General features: G+C 42.5%; 1 protein-coding gene across 1 annotated transcript in view; it reads left to right on the top strand.

The window, feature by feature from the left end:
- Positions 1-7,374: 7,374 nt before the first annotated feature.
- Positions 7,375-16,348, top strand: part of LOC134219441 (homeotic protein deformed) — a 49,211-nt gene continuing 40,237 nt past the window's right edge. The window contains exon 1 of the mRNA XM_062698173.1: positions 7,375-8,169. Within this exon, the coding sequence (XP_062554157.1) occupies positions 7,662-8,169 (508 nt within the window). The 5' untranslated portion in view covers positions 7,375-7,661. The remainder of the gene's footprint in view (positions 8,170-16,348) is intronic.

Below are 16,348 nucleotides of genomic sequence, written 5' to 3'. Positions count from 1 at the left end.
GTGTAATGCTAAAAATTGCAACTAGTTTCGCTACTGCGACGTCTGAGGGTTTAAATACGACTTCACAGACTAAGTTTGTCTATTTTTATTTTTACAAGTTGTCAATTTCATTTTCATTTTCATATTTAGTGATAACAGAGATTTGGGACAGGTTTCAACAACAGATTATTATTTAATCAGACTAAGGCCGAAGTGGCCTGTGCGGTATATAAGAGTCTTCTCCATTCGGCTCGGTCCATGGCTACACGTCGCCAACCACGCAGTCTACGGAGGGTCCGCAAGTCATCTTCCACCTGATCGATCCACCTTGCCCGCTGCGCACCTCGCCTTCTTGTGCCCGTCGGATCGTTGTCGAGAACCATTTTCACCGGGTTACTGTCCGACATTCTGGCTACGTGCCCGGCCCATCGCAGTCGTCCGATTTTCGCGGTGTGAACGATGGATGGTTCTCCCAACAGCTGATGCAATTCGTGGTTCATTCGCCTCCTCCACGTACCGTCCGCCATCTGCACCCCACCATAGATGGTACGCAGCACTTTCCTTTCGAAAACTCCAAGTGCGCGTTGGTCCTCCACGAGCATCGTCCAGGTCTCGTGTCCGTAGAGGACTACCGGTCTAATTAGCGTTTTGTAGATTGTCAGTTTGGTACGGCGGCGAACTCTGTTCGATCGGAGCGTCTTGCGGAGTCCAAAGTACGTACGATTTCCAGCCACTATGCGTCTCCGAATTTCTCTGCTGGTGTCATTTTCGGCATTTTTATTTTTACAAGTTGTCAATTTCATTTTCATTTTCATATTTAGTGATAACAGAGATTTGGGACAGGTTTCAACAACAGATTATTATTTAATCAGACTAAGGCCGAAGTGGCCTGTGCGGTATATAAGAGTATTCTCCATTCGGCTCGGTCCATGGCTACACGTCGCCAACCACGCAGTCTACGGAGGGTCCGCAAGTCATCTTCCACCTGATCGATCCACCTTGCCCGCTGCGCACCTCGCCTTCTTGTGCCCGTCGGATCGTTGTCGAGAACCATTTTCACCGGGTTACTGTCCGACATTCTGGCTACGTGCCCGGCCCATCGCAGTCGTCCGATTTTCGCGGTGTGAACGATGGATGGTTCTCCCAACAGCTGATGCAATTCGTGGTTCATTCGCCTCCTCCACGTACCGTCCGCCATCTGCACCCCACCATAGATGGTACGCAGCACTTTCCTTTCGAAAACTCCAAGTGCGCGTTGGTCCTCCACGAGCATCGTCCAGGTCTCGTGTCCGTAGAGGACTACCGGTCTAATTAGCGTTTTGTAGATTGTCAGTTTGGTACGGCGGCGAACTCTGTTCGATCGGAGCGTCTTGCGGAGTCCAAAGTACGTACGATTTCCAGCCACTATGCGTCTCCGAATTTCTCTGCTGGTGTCATTTTCGGCAGTCACCAGTGAGCCCAAGTACAAATTCTTCTACCACCTCGATTTCGTCACCACCGATGCAAACTCGCGGTGGGTGGCTCAAATTGTCTTCTCTTGAACCTCTTCCTATCATGTACTTCGTCTTCGACGTGTTGATGACTAGTCCGATCCGCTTAGCTTCCCTCTTCAGTCTGATGTAGGCTTCCTCCATCTTCTCAAAGTTACGTGCCATAATATCTATGTCGTCGGCGAAACCAAATAGCTGGACGGACTTATTGAAAATTGTACCACTCGTGTTAATCCCTGCTCTTCGTATTACCCTTCCAAAGCGATGTTGAATAGCAGACACGAAAGACCATCACCTTGCCGTAACCCTCTGCGGGTTTCGAAGGGACTCGAGAATGCCCCTGAAACTCTAACTACGCACATCACCCGATCCATCGTCGCTTTGATCAACCGTGTCAGTTTATCCGGAAATCCGTGTTCGTGCATTAGCTGCCGTAGCTGGTCCCGATCGATTGTATCATATCCGGCTTTGAAGTCGATGAATAGATGATGTGTGGGCACGTTGTATTCGCGACATTTCTGTTGTACTTGGCGAATGGCGAACAACTGGTCCGTGGTGGAGCGTTCGCCCATAAAACTTGCCTGGTACTGCCCCACGAACTCCCTTGAAATTGGTGCTAGTCGGCGGCATAAAATTTGGGAGAGTACCTTGTTGGCGGCGTTCAGCAATGTGATTGCGCGGTAGTTGCTGCAATCCAGCTTATCGCCCTTTTTGTAGATGGGACACACGACACCTTCCATCCACTCCTGCGGCAAAACTTCCTCCTCCCAAATCTTGGTAATGACCCAGTGCAGCGCTCTAGCCAGTGCCTCACCACCGTGTTTAAATAGCTCTCCTGGTAGTTGGTCAACCCCAGGGCTTTGTTGTTCTTCAGCCGGCCAATCTCCTCCTGGATTTCCTGGAGATCCGGAGCCGGTGAAATTATGTCCTGCGCGCGTTCTCCCAGGTCCATCACCATACCGCCATCTTCGTCTGCCACATCGCCATTCAGGTGTTCTTCATAGTACTGCCGCCTCCTTTGAATCATCTCACGCTTGTTCGTAAGAAGGTTCCCGTTTATGTCCTTACACATATCAGGCTGTGACACGTGGCCCTAACGTGAACGGTTTAACTTCTTATAGAACTTTCGTGTGTTATTAGCGCGGTACAGTTGCTCCGTCTCTTCACGGTCTCGATCTTCCTGCTGGCGCTTTTTCCTCCGGAAAATCGGAGTTTCGTCTGTTCCGCGCCTGTTTACATCGTGCCTCGTTCGCCCTCGTGCGGTGTTGCAGTAATCTCGCCCATGCTGCATTCTTCTCTTCCACTAACTGCTCACATTCGCCGTCATACTAGTCGTTTATCTGATCCGGGGCACCGTGCCGCGCAGCGGTTGCGGTGCTACCAATGGCGGATCGAATATCTCTCCAGCCATCTTCAAGAGACGCTGCGCCTAGCTGCTCTTCCGTTGGAAGTGCCACTTCCAGCTGCTGCGCGTATTCTTGGGCTAGTCTACCATCTTGTAGCCGCCCAATGTTAAGCCGCGGCGTCCGACTTCGACGCGTGTTGTACACCGTCGAGAGTTTTGAGCGCAGGCATACTGCAACGAGGTAGTGGTCGGATTCAATATTCGCACTGCGGTAAGTGCGGACGTTCGTGATGTCGGAGAAGAATTTACCGTCGATTAGAACGTGGTCGATTTGGTTTTCCGTTTCTTGGTTAGGTGATCTCCATGTGGCCTTGTGGATATTTTTGCGGGGAAAGAAGGTGCTTCGGACTACCATTCCGCGGGAGGCTGCGAAGTTTATGCATCGTTGGCCGTTGTCATTCGATACGGTGTGCAGACTATCCGGTCCGATGACCGGTCTATACATTTCCTCCCTTCCTACCTGTGCGTTCATGTCACCGATGACGATTTTGACGTCCCGCAGTGGGCATCCATCGTATGTCTGCTCCAGCTGTGCGTAGAACGCTTCTTTCTCGTCGTCGGGTCTCCCTTCGTGTGGGCAGTGCACGTTGATGATGCTATAGTTGAAGAAACGGCCTTTAATCCTCAGCTTGCACATCCTTGCGTTGATTGGCTGCCACCCAATCACGCGTTGGCGCATCTTACCCAGCACTATGAAGCCGGTTCCCAGCTCGTTGGTGGTGCCACAGCTTTGGTAGAAGGTAGCCGCTCGATGCCCGCTTTTCCACACTTTCTGTCCTGTCCAGCAAATCTCCTGCAGCGCCACGACGTCGAAGTTGCGGGGATGTAATTCATCGTAGATCATCCTGTCGCAACCTGCGAAACCTAGCGACTTGCAATTCCATGTTCCAAGCTTCCAATCGTGATCCTGTATTCGTCGCCTAGGTCTTTGCCGATTATATCGAGTCGTATTATCTCTTATATTGTTCGTAATGATAACAGATAAAATTTCTAATTTGGAATTTACTACGAAGAAGCGATAGTTTTCAATGTTGCTAGTTAAACTCCTTGCATTGTAGTGTGCTATTTTCATAAAGTTATAAGATCGTTTCTCGAGAATAGTTCTCATCTTCGAATAATCGAGTGAACAACGAGTTCAGTAATTTATATATTAATAATACTAAAAAAAATACATGTTTTTTGGTATAGTTTGATAATATTTTTATGAATTATTAAAATCAGCAGAATAAATATAATATACCAAAATAACCGAAAATTTATTTGTATTACACAACACTTATTGGAAATAGCATTTTGTTTTGTAACTATAAAAATAGGCATACGAATGACATTCTTTCCTATGAAAAACAATTATAAAACATTTCTTCTTTTCACGTACAGTACTACACAATTAGAATTTTTGTGTAAATTTACATTTATTTTGATGCACATATTTGGAGCATCGAACTACATCTAAAATTAAGTTCGATGTTAAATTTACATCACTTTAAAATTCAATTGAGATCGTTGAATTTTACACGTTTGGCTTGGAGGGCGCATTTAAAATTACATGAATGTAAAATCCAACGTCCGCTCCCACTGCCCACTTCCAAATACAATTAATCTTAAAAATGAATAAAGTTTCATTTCTCACTGTTTTATTTTACGCCTAAATGAAAACATAAATATTTACAATTACATCAAATATATCAATTAGTTCAATATGACCCGGTAAACTCAGGCAGGAATATCCAATTATCTATCCACGAAATGGTGTCAGACCGAAATTCAGAGCCGAAAGGTCAAACGAATAGACTGCAAAATAAATATTCAATTAGAAATTTTTAAAATAAATAATTGAGGGGGTTAGAAGCCGAGGGGTGTAAGTGCAATTTTGGTCAAATCTGAGTTGACTACAGCAATAGAAGCTTTGGTTCTCGAGCTTTGCGGCAATATGTTGATGTAGTTTGTACGATATATATAAAAAATGTGAAAATTCACAGAAAATCTATAATTTTTTGAACTTTCATACAATTTGTATGAAGCGAAAAAATATTGAAAAACTTTGCACTCATTTTTCTCAAAACTAACTTTTTGTCACTTACATCTCTTTGCGTTTGACCCCCTCAATTATTCTGAAATAAAATAATATTCAACAAAACTATTCTTACCATTCACGTAGTTACAATAAATTTGTTCACTAATTACCCGTTTTCTTGACGAGCTCTGCAACCATCTTGTTTTCACATTCATTTTGGCATTGTTTCAACCCGTTTAAATTTACACGATCTTGTAAAGTTAAAGTTTTATTGGTGGACAATTAAATGCATATCGATGTATTTATATATCAATTGAATAATGAATGATTATTCGTTTAATTTTATATCTGTTTCAATGCTCTTAATATGTGCATTGATTTCGATGTTAATTTCAATCAAACAACAAATTCAATTACTGTGTTTTTACGACTGGCCCTGTTTACATGTCGTTGAAATGTAAATATTTTTTGCTGTGTAATAACAAATAAAATTAGAAACTTTCAGCAAGAAATATCTCTCGAACAACATTCGAAAGCAATAAAGGTGGCCAATGGAAAACGCTCTATTCAACCTAAGCCGTTCTCGAGTGTTATATCGAGTATTCATAAGAGTGATGAACTTCAATCAAATGAAAAAAAAATACCCTAAAAACATAAAAAAAGAATATCCATAATGCCAAAACATCTCGATATTCTCAAAAGTGCTCAAAAATTGGTAACATGAAAGACAATTTGTCTTCGAATTCGAGATCCAATCGAAAGCCGTTATACCGAACATGCTCGATTCGATAGAATTATGTTTGAATCTAGATGCGCAATGTCACCCTTGTTTTGCTTTCAAATATTTATTTGAAATTGTTTTCTTATGTTTGAAATTGATGGAATTTAAAGCAATGCGCAAACATGCATATTGAATTTAAACGGAAGTTCGGATTGCAAAATAGTAGTTTGTGCAACTAAATTCTGCAGAGAACTATCAGATTCCATGGAATCTGTTATGCATGTTATCGTACCACATTGTATAGCTTTCCAAACCATTAGGTAATAGTTGAACTTGCATTTGAAAAATTGTGATGTCATGTTCATCAAACTATTTAATTTATGACGCGACGCAGAGAATACACTATTTGAATACTTACACAAGCTAATTCACCAAAATGTAGTCATGAAACTACTGTTCTGATATTGTTTGTGCTGTAATAGATTTTTTGCAATTCCTGATCATAATACCTGGTTTACAGTTCGCCTTTGAGTGATAAAACGGCTTACTTTTCCATACCAACAAAATGGGTGCTTTAATGAACATTATGCTCGTTGCAAAACTCGATTTTTCAGCACTCGTAGTATTTATCCAACTCGGGAAGCCTCGTTGGATAAACGTACAACTCGTGCTGAAAAAATCATCTTTTTGCAACTAGTTGCACAAACTACTATTATGCAACCCATTTCAGTTGCATAATGGTCATAAAAGCAAGTAGGCCGTTTTATCACTCAAAGACGATCTGTAAACCAGGTATTATGATCAGGAATTGCAAAAAAAAACTTTTTGCAGCGAAGTGTCAGCAACAGGTCCGCATGCGTCGATTGCTTTGATTGTACCTTTCATTTGTTTGCAATTATATATTTGAAATAATAAATGGTAATGAAGCGAATATGCATTATTATAAGCCTTATCATGAAAATATACAACTTTAAATTGCAGCAATCGCGTTTATAGGAAACAATTTCTTAGGAAAACTATTGGCATACGCTCAATGCTGTGACAAATAATGGTCATATTGTAGATGATAGATGATTACCAATCTAAACTAATAATGCACTATACAATAGTGTTATTACATTAACGATCCGTGAAATCGGTTCAGTCACTCTATGAAGACACCGATCTACTGTAGTCAGATTGTAGATGAATTTAAAAAAAAAAACAAAACAAAACAGACCTGGTTTATACCACCAGCAACATTTATGATTTGATCACTCTTGAAAGATAACTACCTCAAGACCAGGTTTCACTCAAATCGATGAGGTTCGGTTCTGGTTTCGTGTTTTCCAGCACATTCTAGCTTGAATCCGTCTGGGGTAGCAACTATTGTGAAAATATAAAAAAATGAAAATATTGATCTGACTAGCTCAACAACATTCAAATTTTTCTGTATGAAATATGATATTAAAAGTAATACCAGTACCTTTCTTCAAAACAGCAATACGTTTATCAAGTTCTGGCACCACTGCCCGAAAGCACCATTGAGAGCGTATTCATGCCGATGATATTTCTAGTCATACTCTACTGCTCCTACATACACCGATAAGTGAAAAAGAGATGGCGCAGCATGGGGGCGTGGCTTATGCAGGCATGGTTCTCCTTATGACTGTTTCACAGTATCTTCCAGACTCTCTCTCATAATCAATGAAATATGGGTGAGACAAGAATAAGTATAAATCATTTTCTTAAGAAAGACAAAATCAACACAATTCTCGTTTACCGTATTTTCTCAACTGCATAACAAAAGAGTTCGTCGATCGGTGTAGACGTGTGCGCGAAATCGGGGAATAGATGTGAAGCTTTGTCGGAGATCGGTTGAGGAATCAATATTTTACATCAAAAGTGGTCCATGAATATATATTTTGGAATGATGCAGCAAATTGGTGAAACAAGTGCTTGGAATATCACACAATGAAAATATCGGTGACAAGTGTTAATTGATTAGAAGATATTTGAGTGGTATAGTGCTGATGAAATATATGAAGCTTTATTTATGATATATGGAAAATGAGTTCTTTTCTGATGGGTTATCCACACCACTTTCAATCAATGGGTATCAATATTGAGCCAAAGTTTCCGCCAAGTGACGAATATAGTTTCCACAATGGATATAATAATGTTAATGGCATAACGCAGAACGGAAATGAATACTTACACCATCCGGCAAGTGAACTTACTCAACATAATTCTGGATCCAACAATGGTAATAACTACAATAGTTATTCGCATGGTATGAGTGGACATTATTACCACCATCACCATCATCACCACCATCACAATGGATACGCGTCTCCTGTGCAAATGCATCCGTCAGCCTCCATACCCACGACAGCAGCAGTTGTACAGCCTTCGACACCAACCAGCAGCTCAACACCAAATGAAAGTAATGGATACGTGTCAAATGCATACTATCCTTCATACTACAACGGTAGTGGACATCAACCTCTAATGGATGTTCCGCTGCAGTGCCCTGGAAGTGAAGTTAGCAATACAGCTTTAGGTTTACAAGAATTAGGTAATGTATTTACTAGATATCTAGCAAGTTAAGTTTGGTCTGGAAAATATAGTAAAATAATGTATTGGCTTTTTTATATACGTGTATCTGTCGAACGTATTTCGAAATTAGAGAACAATTGAATTTCATTTACCTATATTTTGAGATAAGATTTAAATTATTAAAGGGACCAATGGAACAGTATTCTATGACGAATAAAACCTGCGAGCGTCTTATGTCAATCATAGCATTTCCAGAGATAGGGCCGCGGCAGGTATTTTCGTCTGTTCGTCATAGTCTCGAAAACCGATAAAAGAGACGCTTTTTTGTAAAACTCATACGTACCAAATCGTAAGCTCAGTAGAAACGTTCTGTTATAGTGGAGTTCTAGCAAATGTACGTTGCTTTCGTTGGTTTTAGCCCCTACGACGATGGACGGAAATACCTGCCGTGTCCCTATTTACAAATCATGGTTTGGGCAACTGATAATGACCTTTTTGCTTACAATAATCCGATTTTGATAAAACTCTTCTAGTTTTCTGTCCTGGTTAAAACAATTCACTGCAACTAGGGCTTCCAATCCGGGAAACGTTTTCCCGGGAAATCAAATTTCTCGGGATCCCTGATTCCCGGGATGTATATATTAGTTTTCCGAATTTCCCGGAAAATTAACATATACCAAAATGTATCGTAATAATTTCCTTATTTTTCATATTTGATGAGAAGGTATGAATTACATGTTTGATTAACATCTCCTCACTATCGGCGTTGAACTTAATTGATAGATTAAAAACATTTAAATAACGAAGAAAAAACCCTGATTAATCCACCTAGCGGTGTTGATGCCTTTCTCGTGCAGAAAATACTAAAAAAAATATAGACATGAGTATTTTTTAGCGTGTTTTGATCATAAAAATAGTGGCCATAACTTCTGGTCCCATAGTTCGTTCTGGCCAAGTTTTAACAGCATACAATGAGACAGGATTCCTCGTCGAATGGAACCTGTTGCGAGTAATTTGGATAATGATGAGTTCCAAAAAGTGTGTCTACAAATTGTGTACACACACACATACATACACACATATAAACATCACCGCAGTTCGTCGAGCTAAGTCAATTGATATATCACACTATGGGTATGAGAAAGGCAAAAATCTCACTATTCCCCTTATAAAACTACTATTCAAAAACATATTTCGCTCTCAACCCATATTAATACGAAAACTTCATAACTGACCATGCTATAGAATTGTCTGTAATCCAAATTCGAATTAAAAGGAGGTGAAACAAAGAATAAATTTTCATTTATCATGCTTATGTTTAGTAGGTCTAAGCGGCGGTGGGCGTTGCGATAAATTATTATTAGTATCTGTGATTAAACTTCCCAACAGATTGAACAAAGTTATTTATTTGTGCAGCGCTACCAGTTTTCTAAAGGAAGGGAAGTGATGGCTTGGTAGATTTGTCATATTATTGTCAGATTATTCATTTATGACCTTTAATCCGTTTTGCTTCAAATACGAAATAGCCTCATATTCCGAAAACCGTTTTAACTTTGAGATATGTCTGAATGGTTTTATTTGAATATTTCATATTTTTTTCTAAATCATGATATGCTGATATTTTTTCTGGACATGCAATTGTATGCGTTTTTGATGCTGTTCGAAATTTCAAACAGCTTTTTTAATGTTTTAATATTTCTGCTTTAATTGATGGCTCTTAAGCCTTATTTAGGTTTTTAAACTTTTTTGGTGTTTTTTAATCTTAAAACTTACTTCTCCACCGAAGCCTACCGGCAATAATAGACCTTCCAAAACCATTTTCACTTGCACATAAAAGATGAATACGGAGCTTATGTATTTTGAATCAAACAGAAAACTTTCTCAGACTTTTCAACAGCTCTTTGAGAACCATGTAGCAATGTAATATAAATCCCCTGAAGTCGAATGTAACGCTATTGTTTTAGCCATATTTCACGACAACATGTAAGTTACGATTTTGATTTCATTTCGTATAATTGTTTTATGTCGAAATTAATATTTCTTTTTACGTTTCATGGAAAAAAATGGAAGCCCTACCCACGCCCGATTTCAACCAAATTGTGTACACATAAAACGGACAATTCAGCGTAACTTCTGAATTCCTGGTCCGATTCCAACCAAATTTGGTACACACATTCTCAATTCTGGTGAGAAGATTATATGGGGTAGCGGGAAGTTTGTTAGCTTCATTTAAAAAAGGATGTGGATGTGGATGTGGAGGGAGGGGTGCTGTTTAGAAATCGGACAATTCAGTGTAGCTTCCCCCTGGAACGATTTCAACCAAATTTGGGACACATGTTTTATGTTCTACGAAGAAAATTATATGGAATAGGAGTGTTGATTAAAGGGGAAAAAGTGCTCTTTAGCAACCGAGTAGTAGTTTAATAAGTGTTGGTAGAATCGAACTCAAATCTCTATCATCGAGGCTTCATAAACGAGATAGCTCGCTTGCGATTCTGTAGGGAGATCATCGTGCTTGAGTTTCTCGGACAGAATTGCATCGCTTCGCTCACACGCTGAAAACTTATTTCGCACTAAAAACTATGAAAACGTAATCGAGGCATATGTTTTGTGTACATATGGATTCATCAGCCATTGTTAGATGAGCTCGTTGGTCTAATGGCTACCGCGTCTGCCTTATAAGCAGGAGGTCGTGGGTTCAATTACACGTCCCTTTCCTATTTTGTGTTTCTATCTTAGTTCTTTCTGTGTTTCACGTTCTACCAAAACGATTCCTACTGTTATAACCTCCCACACATTCCAAAACCTCCCGCGACACCTATGAGAGGTCGTAGAGTTCTCTGCATCTTTCTTAAGTCCAACAAACCATCCTTCCCCTTCCTTAGCAATCGCGAGGACGTGGCCAGGACAGATCTCGATTATTGGAGAGGGCATTGCTTCCATCTAAGAGATAGTGATTAGTCCCAAATCAATATCTGTGGTAACGGATGAAAGTTATGCTACTCTCGTACAAAAGCCTTGGTTTGTACCACCTACGCATTTGTGCGAAATGCTCAATGCCAATGCTAATGATATGGATTCATCAGCCATTGCATTAACAAAAATTAATCAAACCATTCAACAACGAAGAACACGCAAAAATCATGCAATGATACAAGTCCCGATTTGAATCATGAGCGATTCTCTGGCCCATGAGTGTGATGCAATTTGACTCGCGCTTGATTTGAATTGCTCATGAGATTTGAGAATTTGAGATTTTACCTACACTGACACAAAGTGATTTAAAGGAATGGAGAAGGCTGAAGGCAGAAGACAGGTGAAAGAAGAAAAAGAAAATCGAATATATAAAGTAAGAAGAAATAAGGGAGATCAAAGATGTAGGAAGAAAGAAGAAAGATGGGCAGGAAGAAGGAGAGAAGTAGGAACAAAATAAAAAAGGCATAAGGAAGAAAGAAGAAAAAACGGAAAAAAGTAGGAGAAAGGAGAAAGATAGAAAACAGAAGAAAGAAGGAAAACAGCGGAGAAGAAAAAATGGGAGATAAAAACAGATGGGAGAAGAAGAAGGCCCGAGAGTTGCGTTTTTTAACCTAATGGTGTAGTATCAAGCCAAATGGCTAACACCAAGTTCTTCACATTGCTTTTGAAGAGTCATGAACCTTACTGGATAGACCAAACTTGATACACTACATTGAAAAAAAAAAACGAGAGAGAAGACATACTTTTTAAAATTCCATTCTCAGAGTGCTTTCCCTGCGCCGAACAAAGAAAACTTTAATAAAGCAAGATAAAAACTCTAATTAATTCACAGGATCAGGGCGAGGCCGAGTGTCCGAACCGTTGTAGATACTGTCTGAAGCAACCATGGCCTGTAAAAACCTGGGTCAGGTGGAAAGTGATTTCCCCATGGCGCCTCTTAACCCACGTACCTATCTCCGGTATCAACTTATGTGTCCATCTACCCTTAGTGGAACTGTCACACGCACGCTGCCATTTGACCATTGAGGCCAACCTGACAGTCCTACGGATGCCTCTCGTGCCGCGCATTTCGAAACACTCTATGTCTTCACCGATAACGATATCAATAGGCATCATACCGGTGATGACGCAAAGTGCATCGTACGACACGATACTATACGCGCTCGTAACTCTTAGGCACATGAGCCTATACGTACTTTCTAACTTCGTTCTGTTGCAGTTAATATGCAGGGCCAACCTGACAGTCCTACGGATGCCTCTCAAGCCGCGCATTTCGAAGCACTCTATGTCTTCACCGATAACGATGTCAATAGGCATCAAACCGGTGATGACGCAAAATGCATCGTACGACACGGTACGGTACGCGCTCGCAACTCTTATGCACATGAGCCTATACGTACTTTCTAACTTCGTTCTGTAGCAGTTAATACGCAGGGCCGTGCCCCAAACTGGCCCCCATACCTCAGTATGGACAGAGCGACACTAGCCAAAAGCTTGCGCTTGCTGGCATAAACCGCAGAGCTATTGGACATCATCCGGGACAATGCCACTATAGCTGTGGAGGCACGCTTACAGGCGTAATTGACGTGGCTACCAAAAGTGAGCTTATCGTCGATCATCACCCCCAAGAGTTTGATGGAGCGTTCAGAGGTAACCGTGCATTTCCCTGCCCTTATCATCGCTTGTTGCTCCGATTTTCAGTTGTTAACAACAACCACCTTAGTCTTGTGGTGAGCCAGTTCTTACTTCCTGAAACTCATCCACTTCTCCACAATTGCGATCGAGTGGGCTGCAGTCAACTCCACCTCTTCGATCGATTTGCAGTAGACCTCCAGCGTAATATCGTCAGCGAAGCCGACGATTACCACGCCCACCGGGAAATTTAACCTTAAAGACACCGTCGTACATGACGTTCCACAATATCGGACCCAGTATGGAACCTTGCGGAACCCCTTGTCCTTGGTAACATCAAAACCTGATATTTTTATGATATTTCGGTGCATTTTTTTGTTATTTTTGCTTGTTATTTTTACTCTTATTTCAAACAAGTTAATATCATGTTTTGTTATCAATATCACGGCTTCTACCCGGGTAATATCCCCAAATGTCCTCTCATCTGTAAATGAGGGATTGAAATATAGCCCTAGTACCTCCTTTTAGCGATTGATTTGCTTGCGCATATTTGCGCTTTTACGAGAACGCTGTAATCAAAGTTTTCTTGGAAATTGTGGTTTTTATTCTCTGGACTTCGTAATGATTAGAAAATGAACAACATTATTATAATAAATATAATTGATTTCTATTTTATGCATGTTGTATCTATTGGAAACAAACACTAAAAAAATACCCAAAAAAACTGAAAAAAAAAACTTTTTTGCTGTTCACATTTTTGAAGGGTTAATGATGGCCCTTAAATGGGAAAAAAAAGGTCTTAAATATATTTTTTTAAATACTTTATTAACGTGATTTTTTATCTTGAAAGTAAGTTCATCACGGTTAAATATTCCTTTACATAATTTATGTTGCATAGAAACAGTTCTCATTGAAAACATATTTTTGATCGCCCATTTGTATGAGAATTCCCTATAGTGCATCGCCCCACGTGTCTTGGTCCCCTAGTAACACAATTTCGATCGATTTTGTTGCAGCAACTCCAATGAGACTGGATTTGGTCGCATATAAGTCACAGTGACTGGTATACGACAAGTGTGCTACTCGGGTCATTACCCCAAGGATTCGCGTTGGAACTTTGACACAGGCCCTCGAAGCATGCTTTTTTGCTTGATCTAATCTCAGTCTTCAAAGCGGCTCTAGCAACCACGAACTCCACCCGTCGTTCAACACGTTCCTCTTCTATGCGTGCTCGCTGCATCCGCCTTCGTGCTCGTAGGCAGGCGCGGCGCAGGTTCACAATTGCTTGAGTCCACCAGTAAGCCGGTGGCCTCCCATTCCTAGGCATGGTGGCATCGCATGCACGCGAGAGTACTGTTACCAGTTGCTCGCCGCTCAGGCCGAGAGTATTTTGCTCGCGGCGGAGCGTTTCCTTAAATACCTCGTTGTCGAAGTACGATGTCTTCCACATAAGAGGGCTTGGCCTCGCCCCTTCTTCCGTCCGCTGAATGCCGGTCGTATAGTTGATACTGTTGCGAACCGCCAGGTGGTCGCTGTGAGTGTAGCCATCATCTAACCTCCAGTTCGAACTACTCGTTTGGCCAGGGCTCCAGAACGTAACGTCGATAATCTACTCGGCCTGACAGGTACCCGGTAAGGATCCGCTATGATGGCGATATCCGTCCCCCATTCAGCAAGTGTCTGACACAGCAGTTGCTGGGCTGCATCACAGTGGTTCAGGTTCAGGTTCAGCTGCGTTACCTGCACTGTGATTTTGCAGCACGCTTAAACGCCGGGCACTTCGAACCCCCCATGGGGTGCTTGCTGTTCACAATTTTGCTGGAACAAATCAAACAATTTGGAGGGTTCGTTCAGCATTGTGCCTTATGTCCCTCCAATCTGCAGCGTCGGCAGAGCTTGCTCCTGCCAGGACCTTTGCAGTCCCATTGCTTGTGCCCCGGTTCCAGGCACTTGAAGCAAACTTCGAGTTACTCGTATATGCCCACAGGGCACACCGACCATCCCACCTTGACGCTCCCTAACTTGACTACCTTGGAGGCATCCGCTGCAGATAGCCGAACCAATGCTACCTGCGTCCCTGCCGGACCTTTCCGTAGCCGAACGGCTGCGGTGGGCGTTTCCACTTCATACTGTCGCCGCAGTGCCGTGACGAGCTCCTCGACTTCGGTGATCTTGTCCAGGTCTTTAACCCTTAGATTCACCTCCGTCGTGAGTGCCCTCACCTTGACTGCCTTGCCTAGGACTTCCTCCGCCAACTTCTTGTAAGCGGCGCCCTTTTGCGAGACACCCCGCTTCAGCTCGAGGATCATCTCACCCATCCGGGTACGTCTTATTCGACGTACGTCGGCGCCGAGTTCACCGAGCTTGACGTCACTCCTCATCGCCTTAAAGACGTCCGAGTACTTAGCGTCGTCCGTCTTGATGACTAGGGCATCGCCCCTTAAGCGATTGGCGCCTACCCTAGACTTCTAGCTACCCTCATTCGCCTGGGCCTTCTTTTCGGTCCTTGACGTCTTCGGTTTCCTCTCGTTCTTTAACAGAGTCCAGGAGGCGTTACCCCCCTCTATTTCCCTGGTCTGGGGAGGCTGAGAGCTCTCAGCCTGCCGTAACCCCTTACCACCGTCTTTCCTGGGTGGACGGACCTTTCCAGGTCCTTCCTTCCCCGGCTTTGGAGGTACCTGGCCGGGGTTCAGCTGCCGACTATTGCTTCTGGCCTCCTAGGCGGAGACCTGGGCAACCCACCTTTTGCGAAGGGGTTGTCGCCTACACTACTACCACTAATTGAAGAATTGACTTTGTTTTCCATTTGGATCCCACGAGTTGCTCGGGAAAAGAGGTCCACCACACCAGAGCCCAGCATGACGCGGTAAGGGACAATTACTGTGAAGGGTGCCCAGTTACCCCACAGGTTTCGTTAAAGGCCTAGCTCATTATTTCACCCCCTGGCCATGCATCCTCTCGGCACGGGTCACTTAACGCCTTGGGATTAGGGGTTAGGGACGATGGTCCCCTTGATCGTACCCCCTTACTCTAGCTGATTTCAGAAGGACAACAGTGCCCAGGCTGCACTACCAGCTAAGGACAAAACCCTTAGCTGGCGGTCGATTGTCATCGGAAGACCCGTGTAAGCGTGAGATTGAAACTTGTGAGGACCAGAGCTGTGTAGGTCGCTTCTTCCCAGACGTCAACTCACCATTTCGTAGCCCGTTCATGTGTTTGTACGCCTGTATGTGTGTGAGTATGTGTGTGTGTGTTTTTATTTTTTTATTTTTTTTTATAGAGGGATGAAGGCAAATCTGCTTACAGACACTTGAAATTATCACTCAGGGAGTGAGGTTGGCGCGGAAGGCAGAAGGCCAGCCCGCCGAACCCAATAAACCCACCCAAGCAACAGAAGGTTACTTGAGTTACCTTCTCTTCTAATGCCCTGGTCCCTCCGGGACTTACTGGATGTCAATACTTTGGCTGATGTGTGTGTGTGTGTGTGTGTGTTTTTTTTTCCTAAGCAATGAAGGGGTAATCTTCTCAACAGACATCCTGGGTTGTCCAGGTAGTGCGGGGTTAGGGACCACCTCCAACAGCAAACTAGG

Source organism: Armigeres subalbatus, chromosome 1, assembly GCF_024139115.2.
Source record: "Armigeres subalbatus isolate Guangzhou_Male chromosome 1, GZ_Asu_2, whole genome shotgun sequence".
Taxonomy (NCBI): domain Eukaryota; kingdom Metazoa; phylum Arthropoda; class Insecta; order Diptera; family Culicidae; genus Armigeres; species Armigeres subalbatus.
Note: the sequence above shows the minus strand (reverse complement) of the source record. Positions and strands in the feature narration are given on the sequence as shown.